Source organism: Macaca mulatta, chromosome 6 (assembly GCF_049350105.2).
Source record: "Macaca mulatta isolate MMU2019108-1 chromosome 6, T2T-MMU8v2.0, whole genome shotgun sequence".
Classification (NCBI taxonomy): domain Eukaryota; kingdom Metazoa; phylum Chordata; class Mammalia; order Primates; family Cercopithecidae; genus Macaca; species Macaca mulatta.
This window is the reverse complement of record NC_133411.1, coordinates 77,590,775-77,605,885: the sequence shown is the minus strand read 5'-3', so window position 1 is coordinate 77,605,885 and position 15,111 is coordinate 77,590,775. Positions and strand designations below refer to the sequence as shown.

Genomic DNA, 15,111 nt, shown 5'->3' with positions numbered 1-15,111 from the left:
ATATAAACCAAGACAACAGTGATACACTTTTACACATTTGAACTGGAAAATATTATAAAGTCTAACACCACTAAGAGTTGCTCGTTTAGATTATATATGAAAAATAACTTGGCATTGTTTTATAGAAATGTACACTCACAGGCCGGGCACGGTGGCTCACGCCTGTAATCCCAGCACTTTGGGAGGCCGAGGCGGGTGGATCGTGAGGTCAGGAGATCGAGACCACCCTGGCTAACATGGTGAAACCCCATCTCTACTAAAAATACAAAAAATTAGGCAGGTGTGGTGGTGGGCACCTGTAGTCCCAGCTACTCAGGAGGCTGAGGCAGAAGAATGGCGTGAACCCGGGAGGCGGAGCTTGTAGTGAGCAGAGATCCCACCACTGTACTCCAGCCTGGGTGACAGAGTGAGACCCCATCTCAAAAAAAAAAAAAAAGAAAGAAATGTACACCCACAAATGCTGCATCCCAGAAGCTCCACTCTTAGGTACATAGCCAAGAGAAATGTTCACAAGTATAGGTGATTTAAAAATGTTCATGGGGCCAGGCAGGGTCGCTCATGCCTGTAATTCCAGCACTTTGGGAGGCCAAGGCAGGTGGATCACTTCAGGTCAGGAGTTTGAGACCAGCCTGGCCAACATGGCAAAACCCCGTCCCTACTGAAAATACAAAAATTAGCCAGGTGTGGTGGCATACGCCTGTAATCCCAGCTACTTTGGAGGCTGAAGTGGGAGAATTGCTTGAACCCGGGAGGCGGAGGTTACAGTGAGCCAAGATCACGCCACTACACTCCAGCCCAGGCAACAGAGCGAGACACTATCTCAAAAAATATAAATAAAAAATAAAAATGTTCATGGCATTTGTAATGGTTTTAATAATCCAAAACCCCATTAAAAGGAAACTGGATAAACTGCTATGAAATGTTATAAAATAGAGGACCAGACAATGGTGACATCAGATGGACTTCAGCTCCATCAACATGCATTAATCTATAACCCAACTCTCAGTAAAACGGCAAATGCCAAGACACTACATGCAGGTACGCCTTCTACGAAGTTAAAAAACACCCAAAACAAAATCATGTATTGCTAAGTTATACATATACATAGGTAAAAACTTCTTAAAAAGCAAATTATAATAAACTCCAAATTCTAGACAGCCTACCTCTGGGGACAGGTAGAAGCAAGTAGATGAGAGAGTGAAAACTGTATAATGTCACTTAGTAATGTTTTGTAATTATTAGGTGGGATGGTAGATCTGCAGGTGTTCATTATGAAACAATAAATGTACCAGGAATGCTATGCATGGACTAAAGGTGATCATGTCATAAGCTAAGAATTGAATTCATCTATTTCTGTGCACCTGAAGTCCAGTTTTTGTTTTTAGAGACAGAGTCTCACTTTGTCACCCAGTCTGAAGTGCAGTGGCACATCTCGGCTCACTGCAACCTCCACCTACCAGGTTCAGGTGGATTTCCCACCTCAGCCTCCAGAGTAGCTGGGACTAGAGGCGTGTGCCACCAGGCCCGGCTAATTTTGTATTTTCAGTAGATATGGGGTTTCACCACATTGGCCAGGCTGGTGTCAAACTCCTGACCTCAAGTGATCCACGCACCTTGGCCTCCCAAAGTGCTGGGATTACAAGTGTCAGCCACTGTGCTCAGCCTTAAAGTCCAGTTTTTAAAAAGGTAATCATTGGCTGGGCACGGTGGTTTACACCTATAACCCCAGCACTTTGGGAGGCTGAGGCGGATGGATCACCTGAGGTCAGGAGTTTGAGACCAGCCTGGCCAACATGACGAAACCCCATCTCTACTAAAAACATAAAAATTAGCCGGGTGTGGTGGCGGGTGCCTGTAATCCCAGCTACTCGGGAGGCAGAGGCAGGAAAATTGCTTGAACCCAGGAGGTAGAGGTTGCAGTGAGCCGAGATCACGCCACTGCACTCTAGCCTGTGTGACAGAGTGAGACTCCATCTCAAAAAATAATTAAAAAAAAAAAAAAAAAAAGGTAATCATTAAGGTTTTTCCTCAGAATCTAATGGCATGGAAATGCTCAATTAGGGTTCTAATCCTGGCTTTGTCGCCCATATGTGACCCCAGGAATGCAGATGAAAATGCTTTCTGTTAATATAAAACCATATTTAACTTCAACATCAATTTTGTCTATTCTCTAAAAATATTATCATATACAGTTACAAAATGGCTTAATAGCCCCCTTTTACACAATTATTCTGGCCAAAATGTGTTCAAAAAAGGAAGAATAATCCAAAGACTCAACTTTCACCAAAAAATGTAAAATTTCAGAAAACACAATTTCAGTATTATTCAAGTTGACCATCTGGGAACAAAATTAAGTTAGTGTTTATCTCATACTATAATAAAAAACAAGCTTCTCAATCTGAATAAAGTTATGACATTTGGTTAATAGCAAATATCAATATTGGTCCAGTAGTGGTGACAAACGTACCATACTAATGTAGCATATTAACAATAAGGACAACTAGCTGCACTGTGTGTAGTGGCTCACACCTGTAATCCCACCACTTTGGGAGGCCAAGCCAGGAGAACTGCATGAGTTCAGGAGTTCAAGACTACCCTGGGCAACATAGCGAACTCTGTCTCTACTTTAAAAAAAAAAAAAAAAGTCAGCCAGGCATAGTGGCATGTGCCTGTAGTCCCAGTTACTTGGGAGGCTGAGGTGGGAGGACTGCTTGAGCCCAGCAGTCAAGGCTGTAGTGAGCTATGGTTGTACCACTGCACTCCAGCCTGGGCAACAGAGTGAGACTTTGTCTCAAGAAAAAAACACAAAAGGGAAAACTGAGTGCCATGGTATACAGAAATCCATCGTACTATAATTGCAACTTTTCTGTAAATCTATTAATAAAACTATTCTAAAATGAAACGTTTATCTTCAAAAACAAGGGGAGTGGTCCATTGTATATCCCGGATGTTAAAAAAAACAAAAACAAAAACACAAAAACTGGATTGGGTGCATGACACTTCTAAGTTTGCTAAAAATTACTGTAAATTTTTAATGGGTGATTACTATTTATGGTATATAAATTGTACCTCAATAAAGCTGTTTAAAAAAACAAGTTTCTGGTGGTCTAAAGCTTCTGGTGATCTTAAAGGTCTAGACTGGGCAAAAATAAAAACAAGAAACATGAGAGGAACATTACACCAATCAAGGATGTTAAAATGTACCAAGGACTGACATATGTTTAACTCAACCCTCTACACACATTTAGTACACATGGGGTAAAAAAACAAAACTTTAAGATACCAAAGAAACTATAGGAGGGTATTATTTAAACCTTGAAGGGGGTATAAAACTTTCTAGGAACAAAGATATGTAGAAGCCATAAAGAAACAGGAAATATAAGTACATAAAAAAATAAGTCTGGGCACGGTGGCAAATGCCTGCAATCCCGACACTTTGGGAGGCCAAGGCACAAGGACCACTTGAGGCCAGGAGTTCAAAACCAGCCTGAGCAACACAGTGAGACCCTCTCTCTTAAAACAAACAAAAAAACACTGTAGACAAAGGTGAAAGACCACAATAATATGTGAGAAATTATCATCAATAAGACAAAATATTAATAACCATAATATAAAAAACTCCAGTCAGGAAAGAACGAACAATCACAGAAAACTAAGCTATGCTCTGAAGACATCAAGTGATGAAGAACAGGAAATAAGCATATGCTTAATCACCAAATTTTGAAAATGAAACTTTATTTTTACTTACTGGATTAACAAAAATGAATGACAGATAATAACCAGAGCAGAAAAAAAATGTTGGGAACTGAGCAATTTCATATACCATTAGGGTTAGTAGAACCTGCAGAGCTTTTAAAAACAATTCAACTTGGTAATCCCTCGTAAAATGCTTTTTTTTCAAGAGAAGGGTCTTGCTCTATTGCCTAAGCTGGAGTACAGTGACACAACCATAGCTCACTGCAGCCTCAAACTCTTGAGCTCAAGAGATCCTCCTGTCTCATCCTCCTGAATAGCTGGGACTACAGTCGAGTCACCATGCCCAGCTAACCTAGTAAAATTTTAAGTGTGCACACTCGATGACTAGCTCTGGAAATTTATCTTACACAAACACTAGCAAGAGTGCATAAAGACATGTGAGAGAACGTTCACTGCAGCATTATCTGTAATAGTAAACCGAACACAATTAAAACATCCATAAATAGGAGAATGAATCATCGTTTACTCATACTATGAAATACCACCCAGCTGCTAAGAGCAAGTAGGTCTGTGTGCTGACAGACTTGGAAAGATGTTCACAAAACAAAGTTTTTAAAAAAGCAAACTGCACACAATGTGTACATTATGATCCTATTTTTGGTTTTAAAATAACACAAAATTGGCTGGGCACGGTGGCTCATGCCTGTAATCCCAGCACTTTGGGAGGCTGAGGCAGGTGGATCACCTGAGGTCAGGAGTTCAAACAATGTGGTGAAACCCCGTCTCTATTAAAAGTACAGGCCGGGCGCGGTGGCCACGCCTGTAATCCCAGCACTTTGGGAGGCAGAGACGGGTGGATCACGAGGTCAGGAGATCGAGACCATCCTGGCTAACATGGTGAAACCCTGTCTCTACTAAAAATACAAAAAATTAGCCGGGCGTGGTGGCGGGCGCCTGTAGTCCCAGCTACTCGGGAGGCTGAGGCAGGAGAATGGCGTGAACCCGGGAGACGGAGCTTGCAGTGAGCTGAGATTCGGCCACTGCACTTCAGCCTGGGCGACAGAGCGAGACTCCATCTCAAAAAAAAAAAAAAAAGTACAAAAATTAGCTAGACATGGTGGTGTGCACCTGTAATCCCAGCTACTCAGGAGGCTGAGGCAGAAGAATCACTTGAACCCAGGAGGTGGAGGTTGTAGTGAGCTGAGATTGCGCCACTGCACTCCAGCCTGGGTGACAGAGCAAGACTCCATCTCAAAACAAAAAAACAAAAAAACCACCAAATTATTAAAAATAACATTACATTATTTACCATATGCAAGGTATTATACTAAGTATTTTACAAATATTAACCAGTTTGAGGCTGCAGTGAGCTATGACTGCACCACTGCACTCCAACACAGGTGACAGAGCTACACCCTGTCTCTAAATATTAACAAAATTAAAAAAAAAAAAATTTAAGGAAGTATGACCATACTTCTGATTTAGAGTAAGAAGTAGGAAAGGAAAAAGATGATTAAAGAAAGTGCCCTGGGCCAGGCATGGTGGCTCACGCCCGTTATCCCAGCACTTTGGGAGGTGGAGGCGCATGGATCACGTGCTCAGAAGTTCGAGGCTAGCCTGGCCAAGATGGTGAAACTCCGTCTCTACTAAAAATACAAAACTTAGCCAGGCATGGTGGCAGGTGCCTGTAGTCCCAGCTACTTGAGAGGCTGAGGCAGGAGAATCGCTTTAACCCAGGAGGCGGAGGTTGCAGTGAGCTGAGATAGTGCCACTGCACTCTAGCCTGGGCAATAGAGCAAGACTCCTTCTCCCAAAAAAAAAAAAAAAAAAAAAAGGTACCCCAAAGTGCTAACTGAAAACCACTTGAACCTGGGAGCGGGAGGTTGCAGTGAGCTGAGATCATGCCATTGCACTCCAGCCTGGCAACAGAGTGAGACTTTGTCTCAAAACAAACAAACAAACAAAAAAAATTACTTTATATAGTCGGCCCTTGAACAACCAGGTTGGAACTGCATGGGTCCACATATATGCGGATTTTTTTCAACTAAACACAGATGGAAAACAGTATTGGCGGGATGCAAAACCCGGGTATCCAGAGGGCCAATTTTTCATACACATGGGTTCCACCAACTACAGGAGTTGAATATGCATGGGGGTCCTGGAACCAACCCCCTGAGTATACCAAGGAATGGCTGCACTTGACTGTATTTTCCAAATAATCCATACTTAAACAAACATAATATTTAACTTAAAAAATCAGATCTGAAATTTGAGGGCAGAACAAAACAAAGACCTGCAAAGTTTAATTAAACAAACCTTAAAACATTTAAAATACAAACTGGTATCCACCTGAGTGACTATAAAAGACCAGGTTATAAATCAAGCAGTGTGCAAACATGAGCTGTTTATTTTACAAGGTACAAGATATCCAGAAAAAGGAAGAGAAAAAAGCAACAACACTAAAAAGCCCTAAGAAGGGCAGAGAAACCACCGTGTTCAGCCAACAGGGACAGGGAATTACAAAACTCTAAGTTTTCTCACAGATTATACAAAAGGGCTAAAACCTGTTTTAAACACTGAAGGCACAGCTTTTGACTACCCTCTGCTCTGAGAGGCGGCGGGGCAGGAGGCCTGTTATAATCCTGAAGATGCTAAAAATCCAAGAAGGAAGGCAGTAAGACTTAGCAACATAATAAAATTCTAGACCGACCGCAATCTGTAGGGAGGGATTAAACTAATATTGAGTAGCTAATTGTTACTGTAGTAATTTTTTGTTTTGCTTTTTTGGGACAGGGTCTCATTCTGTCACCCAGGCTGGAGTGCAGTGGTGAGATCATGGCTCACTGCAGCCTTGACCTCCCAGGCTCCAGGAATCCTCCCACCTCAGCTTCCCAAGTAGCTGGGACTACAGGCACCTGTGCCCACGTCCGGCTAATTTTTTTAATTTTTTGTGGATATAGGGTCTTGCCATGTTGCCCCAGATGGTCTTAAACTCCTGGGCTCAAGTGATCCTCCTTGGCCTCGCAAGTACTGGGATTACAGACTTGAGTTTTTCTTTTTGCCCCCAAATCAACCATCATTAGCTATTCAGGGAGTCACCTGTCTCGGCTCTTTGCAATCAATAAAACCCAAATTTTAATTCTCCTTTAGTGCAAGTAGTTAATTCTAGATTCTTGTCCATTATTTTAAGTAGAAATTGTTTTGATATTAATTTCTCATGACCAAAAGGAAGAAAACTCCCTAATCTACTCCACTGTGAACAGTTTAGATGCAGGAAGACACAATTCCACAGCGATAGCCACATTATCAGGGTGAAACTAATTCAAGCAGAAATGAAAGTAACAGGCTACATCTGCCTGTTGCCATCAATTAAGGAAAGAATGAGAACGTGGTATTGAATTCCGCGTCATGAACTTGGGCAGGTGAGGGGAGAATAAAAAGAAAGGCAAAATACCAGTGGTTAAACCAACTCCAAATAATTTATTTTAAATAGGCTTTCTAAGGCATTTCAGTTCAGAAAACTGAAGGGGAGAGGAAAAGAAACGAGGAATTTGCCTCTGGTTAAGTATCACATAAAACATCAGTCTGGGCAAAATCATATATCTGCTATTCAACAGATAGTTCTTTTACATACAATGAAAATACTTGTTACTAAACAATGAAGTCCATGTGCAACAACCCACAGGGTATCAAATTTCCAGAGGTTCAAGGAGGAATTTTATTAAAATAATACCTTTTTAAAAGCTAAGTCATTCTTTCACCTTAATCATCATCACCTCCATAAGTTACAATAGTTATCTTTTGCCAAGTTATCAAAAGCAACTAGAACTGATTAAACCTACATGATAGTAAATCAGATGAGAGGCCAAAGTTCACTGGCACTCTAATATTACTGGCATTGGTCTCCCTTGAGTTGGGTTTGTTGTTTTTAAGCCTCTTGAAACCTTAAGTAAACAAATCTAACTGCCAATGAAAACTAACACACCCAGAAACTCTCAGCGAAACATTTACTTCATACCTCCTAATATAGACCTGTCCTATTCCAGCTACAGGTGGCCTTGCCTGGAGGTAAAGGTCGAAAGAAAACACTTCCTAACACCTTCTCATGTTAAAGCGAGGGAAAAAAAAAAAACAGGGCTTTGAGTCAAGGGCAGGGACATAAGAACTATCATCTCAGTGGTGAATACATACCACAGCCTTCTTGGCTTTCCTAAGACTGCTTCATTTTTGCTCCTTAATTAACCAGAAAAAAAATTCATCTATCTTCCTAGATTCCCTTAAAAATCAGACTTATAGAATGTTAGAGCTAAGCCTTCAAGATAGTAATGTCTCGCCTATAATCCCAGCATTTTGGGAGGCCAAGGCAGGCAGATCACTTGAGGTCAGGAGTTCGAGACCAGCCTGGCCAACATGGTGAAACCCCGTCTCTCCTAAAAATACAAAAGAACTAATCAGGCGTGGTGGTATGCACCTGTAGTCCTAGCTACTCGGGAAGCCGAGGCAGGAGAATCGCTTGAACCTGGGAGGTGGAGGTTGCAGTGAGCCGATATTGCACCACTGTACTCCAGCCTGAGCAACAGAGCCAGACTCCGTCTCAAAAAAAAAAAAAAAAAGATATTAACGTCTTTACCCTAGACCTGACCAGCAGCAGCCAGCATCCATCTTTAGCCAGCCCACTCCCCACCCCACTCCTAGAGGCCAAAATAAACCTCCCGGGAACCAGTGGCAATACCTTCATGACAATCAATCAATCTGCTCAAAGAACCCTGTGATGTCAGTTTCTGAGGTAGCTTCTAACAGGACCCTAAGAGGATTTCTTAGAAAAAGTTTCACTCCAAACATCTTTTCGTTTTTATTTTTTCCGAGACAGGGTCTCACTCTGCCACCCAGGCAAGAGTGCCAGTGGCAGAATCACAGCTCACTGCAGCTTCAACCTCCCATGCTCCAGTGATTCTCCCACCTCAGCCTCCTGAGTAGTGGGGACTTCCAGCATACACCATCATGCCCAGCTAATTTCTTTTTTTTATTTTTTGTAGAGACAGGGTCCCATTATGTTGCCCGGGTTGTTCTCAAACTCCTGGACTCAAGTGATCCTCCCACCTTGGCTTCTCTAAGTGCTGGGATTCCAAGTGTGAGCCACCACACCTGTCCTCTAAACATCTCTAAAGACAGTTTACTAACACTCATTTGGGAGGCATTTTTAAAGAGATGAACTTTCTAGGCTTTCAGCAAATCACATCATATAGGAAGCCTGGTAAGATTAATAGCATATATTTTTAAAAGGAAATTGTTCTAATCTGTCTTTGCCTCACTGAAGTATTTCATAATGTTAACTCAGAATTAGTCACTGTGGTTTGTCATGCTGTTATCTATGTCAAAAGTTTAAAAGGCCTGCCACCTGCTATTCCAAAAACACCCTTGCCAATCTTGACCCAAGAGAGCACCCTTGGCAATGGTTTCTGTTTATCTCCAAAATGATAAGCAGAAAAATAAAATGCAGTAGGGGAAGAAGCAGTTTTTGTTTTGCAAAAACCAAGTTCTTTCTGCATGATTTTTTTAGAAGCCATTTCTTTTCAAAACCTAGATTCACTTCTTGAAAATAGAAAGCTGATTTTCGCCTTTTAGTAAAACCATTTCCACTTAGCCCACCCTCTTAAAATTCTGAGTAAAAACCAATGCAACAATTTTTGCAACATATACAAACATTAATTATAAGAATAAAGTTTAACAAAGCACTAAAAATTCAGACACATATTTGGGGCTTTAATAAAAGATGTAAAGTTATTTTTTTAACACTTACCCACTCCTCGACATTGGGGGACTGCTCTTCATAAATGTGTTCCTTGTCCCACAAAATATTGGACTTGTCATACCTGTCCATCTTTCTTCGAGTTTTCACAGCAAAGAAAATTATTAAAGCAAAAGCCACAATAATCAAGAAACCCAGTACAATGGCAATGGCCTAAAAAGGGGTGAAAAATATTGGCATAATTAGATTTTAATTACTTAATCACAATTCACCCTCTACATACTATTAAAACCCTTATCTACCTAAGGCCCTACTAAATCCATGTGGTTTAACTTACAGAAAACTGAAGCAAATAGTTACATTTCAGACATATCATAAAACCTAACCCACACTAACTGGGCTAAGGCCAGCAAATGTACACACATACATACTACTTGATTCAATCCTCAGAAAATGCCTAACGTTAAAAACTATCAATCATCACCCTCATTTCAGAGCTGTAGAAAATTAGTTCCAAAGCTTGTGCATCTATGGGCCACAGTTTTATAAACAGATAAGAATGGCCAGTAAAGTAACTCAATCATTGGTATACTTCTAAAGGGCCTGAAAAATGCTATTCAAAAGCTTTAAAATAGCCAATCATGCTTGTAATCTTGTTCAAAACACATGCTTAGCAAGCCTTTTTACAATGAATGTAAATTTCAGTCCACAGATCTCTATCTTACCAAAAATGATGAAGACATGGATCTAATCAAGCTATAAGTACTAAATTGACTAGTGATTTGTTTGGTCTGGCAGGTTTCTCTGTTTTAGGAGTCTTGCATACTTACTAGAAAGGGCCCTGTGACAAACTTCCTACTCTTAACAGTTCTCCCAGCAGTGATGGGATATTAAATGGTATATTGGCCTAGGAGGCACTTGGAGTTGAGGGAAGTACCAGGCCTCTGCCCTGGATATCTGCTAATGGGAACAAGAGGCTCTCCTTCCAGCTGTCTGACAGTGACATCATTTTTCAAAGACTACAAGTTTCAAGTAGTAAGAGAACTAAGAGGGATGGATGGGGGTGTGATAGGATAGGAGTACCAACCTTCAGTCCCTATCTACAATGGGCATGTCTAAATGGCAACAACGAGCACTGTGAAAACCTACATCTGCAGGGAAAACCTTCTGTCTTCAAAATAATGGCAGAGATACTAGAGGTCTAACTCCAAAGGAGTGACTCATTCAGGAATGAGAATTCCTGAGTCAGTGTAAGAAAAAAGGAAAACAAGGGAAAAAAGATTAGTAACTCAGAAATGTTTCAGATGTTAATATAATCAGGATGACTCATGGTTACTAAGGTAGGTTTCTCAACCCCAACCTGAACATTTGAATCACTTGCATTGCTTTAAAACATACTTACACTCTGAAAACTATAAAACACAATTAAAAGAAGTTTAAGAAGACCTACATAAATCGCAAGACATCTTATGTTCATGAATCAGAAGACTTGTAATTGTAAAGATGACAATACATCCAAAATTGACCTACAGATTCAATATAACCCTTCAAAATCCTAGCTGGCATTTTTTTCCAAAATTGACATGCTTATCTTAAAATCCATATGGAAATGCAAGGAATCCAGAATCTAGCCAAAACAGTTTTGAAGAACAAAGTTGGAGAACTCCCAGTCCACAATTTCAAAACTTACTACAAAGCTACAGTAATCAAGACAGTATGGTACTGGCATAAGGACATATGATTAATGGAACTGAATTGAGAGCCCAGAAATAAATGTCCACATTTATGATCAATTCATTTTTGACAAAGGCATGAAGAAAACTTAGTGGAGGAAAAGTCCTTTCAACAAGAACACTAAGACAACTGCATACAAACATGTGAAAGCTTTCAGAACCCTTGCTTCCATCACGCCCAAAATTAACACAACATGAATCACAGACCTAACGGTAAGAGCTAAAATTATGAAACTACAGAAAAGTTAAAAAATAGACAATGTAGGAGTAAATCCTTGTGACCCTGAATTGGGCAAAACATTAGCTATGACATGAAAAATACAAGCAACAGAAGAAAAATTAAATAAACTGGACATCATCAAAACTAAAAACTTCTTTCTTTTTTTTTTTGAGACAGAGTTTTCGCTCTTGTTGTCCAGGCTGGAGTGCAGTGGCACAATTTCGGCTCACTGCAATCTCCACCTCCTGGGTTCAAGTGATTCTCCTGCCTCAGCCTGAGTAGCTGGGATTATAGGAGCGTACCACCATGTCCAGCTAATTTTTTTATTTTTAGTAGAGACAGGGTTTCACCATGTTGGCCAGGCTGGTCTCGAACTCCTGACCTCAGGTGATCCACCCACCTTGGCCTCCCAAAGTGCTGGGATTACAGGCGTGAGCTACCATGCCCAGCCCAAAACTAAAAACTTTTATGCAAAGGACACCATCAAGAAAGTGAAGATGCCTATAATCCCAGTAGTTTGGAAGGCCAAGGCAGGATTGCTTGAGCCCAGGAGTTCCAGCCCAGACTGGGCAACAAAGTGAGACCCTATCTCTACAGAAAAAATTTTTTTAAAATTATCCGAGTGTGGTGGCATGCCCCTGTGGTCCTAGCTACACAGGAGACTGAGGTAAGAGGGTCACTTGAGCCCAGGAGGTCAAGGCTGCAGTGAGCAGTGATTGCATCACTGCATCCCAGAGTGGGTGACAGAGTGAGACTCTGTCTCAAAAACAAAACAAAAACAAAAATAGCCCAATTAAAAAATGGGCAAGTCTAGGCCGGGCGCAGTGGCTCACGCCTATAATCCCAGCACTTTGGAGGCCGAGGCAGACAGATCACGAGGTCAGAAGATCGAGACCATCCTGGCTAACACGGTGAAACCCCATCTCTACTAAAAATACAAAAAATTAGCCGGGCGTGGTGGAGGGCACCTGTAGTCCCAGCTACTCGGGAGGCTGAGGCAGGAGAATGGTGTGAACCCGGGAGGCGGAGCTTGCAGTGAGCCGAGATCGTGCCACTGCACTCCAGCCTGGGCGACAGAGCAAGACTCCGTCTCAAAAAAAAAAAAAAAAAAAAAAGGGCAAGTCGTCTAAATAGCCATTTCTCCAAAGATAAAAGAGAAATGGCCAGTAAGTACATGAAAAGATGCTCAATAACATTAGCTACAAGGAAAATACAAATCAAAATCACAATGAAGTACCACTTCACTTCTCACCCATCAGCATGGCTAGAATCAAACAGACAATAACAAGTGTTGGTGAGGATGTGGAGAAATCAGAACCGTCATACATCTCTGGTGTGAATGTAAAATGATGCAAACTCTTTGGAAAAACTCTGGTAGCTCCTCAAAAGATTAAAGAGTCACCATATGATCCAGGAATTTCACCCCTAGGTATAACCCAACTCAAGAAATCATTAAAACATAGGTTTACACAAAAACGTATACAAGAAAGTCTATAGCATGATTCTTATTTTTTTTTGAGATGGAGTCTTGCTCTGTCGCTCAGGTTGGACTATATGGGCGCGATCTTGGCTCACTGCAAGCTCCACCTCCCGGGTTCATGCCATTTCTCTTGTCTCGGCCTCCCAAGCAGCTGGGACTACAGGCGCCCGCCACCATGCCCTGCTGATTTTTTTTATTTTTAGTAGAGATGGGATTTCACTGTATTAGCAAGGATGGTCTCAATCTCCTGACCTCGTGATCCGCCCGCCTCAGCCTCCCAAAAGTGCTGGGATTACAGGCGTGAGCCACTGTGCCTGGCCTAGCATGATTCTTAATAGCCAATGTAGACATGGCCCAAATGTCTATCAACTGATAAATAAAATGTGGTTTATCCACATACTGGAATATTAGCAATAAAAAGGAACGAGGGAATGGCACAAGCTATGACATGGGCAAACCTTAAAAACATTATGCTAAGTAAAAGAAGCCCATCATAAAGGCCACATTGTGTGATTCCATTTGTATGAAATACCTAGAGAATAGACAAATTTATAGACGTAGGATTAGTGGTTGCCTAGGGCTAAGAACAGTTAGGGAAACGAGGAATGACCACTAACAGGTACAAGTTTCTTTTTACGATAGCGAAAATGTTCTAAAATTGATTGTGGTGATGGTGGCACAATTCTGTGAATATATTAAAAACCACTGATTAAGTAACCAAATTACATGGTATGTTAATTATATCTTAATGACACTCAGTCCCTCCCCCAGATTTAATTAGAAGTGGAGCCTTGTCATTAATATTTTTTAAGAGTTTCCAGAGTGATTCTATTACATATCCCAAGTTGAAAGCCTCTGGCTAAGGAGATGGAGAAAAAACCCAACACACCACTCATACCTCCTGGGGATCCACAACACAGTAGTGATATAAATACTGATCCACGTAGAGTCCAGTAACGGCAGGTGTATAAAATTGGTTGCAGAGGGCATATATTTGTGAACCATACAGAGATCCAGAAGACTGAGCAGTTGGGTTCACTCCCATTATATAGACAATTGTGGCAATAAACACCATGATGCCCAGGATAGCACTCACTATTATCACACTTAAGTAATATCTTCTTGTTCTGGACATTTCAGATCTTATAACACTGGTAGCAAAGATCACCAACGCGGCAATGAAACAAAAGGCGGCCATGGCCAACATGAAGCCCTTTGCTGCTCTTGGGTCTGTATAGCCTCCATAGCCATAGCCATAACCATAGCCATAGCCATAGCCACTTCCGTAGCTACCAAAGCCACTTCCTCCATAAGGGTAGCCTACACTACCTCCTATAAGGGAAGTTCCATAGCCTCTGTCCCAGGCAAGCGTGGAGGCCACACATGCAAAGATGGCAATGCACATCACAATAATGAGCATAGACAGAATCCGAATCACTCCTGGAGGAGAGGTCCATTTGTAAAAGTGAAGAATTTCATCTTCTGGGTAAAAAGAGTATGCTGGCTGAGACAGCATCGGTCGAACATGCATCTCTCCACCATACATGTCATTGCTTGGTGCATAATGATTCGGTTTGCTGAAATGAACATGAAAATAATTTCAAGTTAGCACTTTTTGGTAGTAAGCAGAAAGAACACAACTTATTTGGAATAATTTAAACCATTGGGTAAATGAAACTAAAGCTTATCTGTGCATAGGAATCACCTGGAGGGCTTGTTAAAACATAAGATTATTGGCCTCTGGCCACAACCTATTGTGCTCGGACATCTGGGTTATCTCTGTTTGGGGGTATTGTAAACAGTTTAAGTATAAACATCCTTCAATGTGTATTCTGGTATAGAAAAGTACTCATTTTTCTAGGGTATATACCCAGGAGAATTTCTGGATCACATATTTTTTTATCTCCAACTTCACTAGACAGTATCAAACTGTTTTCCAAAGTGATTGTACCAATTACCTACAGTGGAAAGGGTAACTGTAATATATCCATACAATGGAATACTCCATAGCTATACTGTCCAATGTGGCAGCCATTAGCCACTTGGGTCTATCATACACTTGAAATGTATCTAGTCTGGCTGGGCATGGTGGCTCACGTCTGTAATCCCAGCACTTTGGGAGTCCGAGGCAGATGGATCACTTGAGGTCAGCAGAGTTCGAGCCCAGCCTGGCCAACATGGTGAAACCCCGTCTCTACTAAAAATACAAAAATTAGCCAGGCATACGCCTGTA

At 41.3% G+C, this 15,111-nt stretch overlaps 1 protein-coding gene across 4 annotated transcripts in view; it reads right to left on the bottom strand.

The window, feature by feature from the left end:
- The window catches only part of OCLN (occludin), a 60,248-nt gene that overhangs the window by 30,241 nt on the left and 14,896 nt on the right, over positions 1-15,111 (bottom strand). For all 4 annotated transcript variants that reach the window (XM_001094789.5, XM_001095022.5, XM_078004856.1 and 1 more), the window contains exons 3-4: positions 13,777-14,455; positions 9,497-9,658 (exon numbers count right to left, since the gene is read on the bottom strand). In XM_001094789.5, the coding sequence (XP_001094789.1) occupies positions 9,497-9,658; positions 13,777-14,455 (841 nt within the window). The remainder of the gene's footprint in view (positions 1-9,496; positions 9,659-13,776; positions 14,456-15,111) is intronic.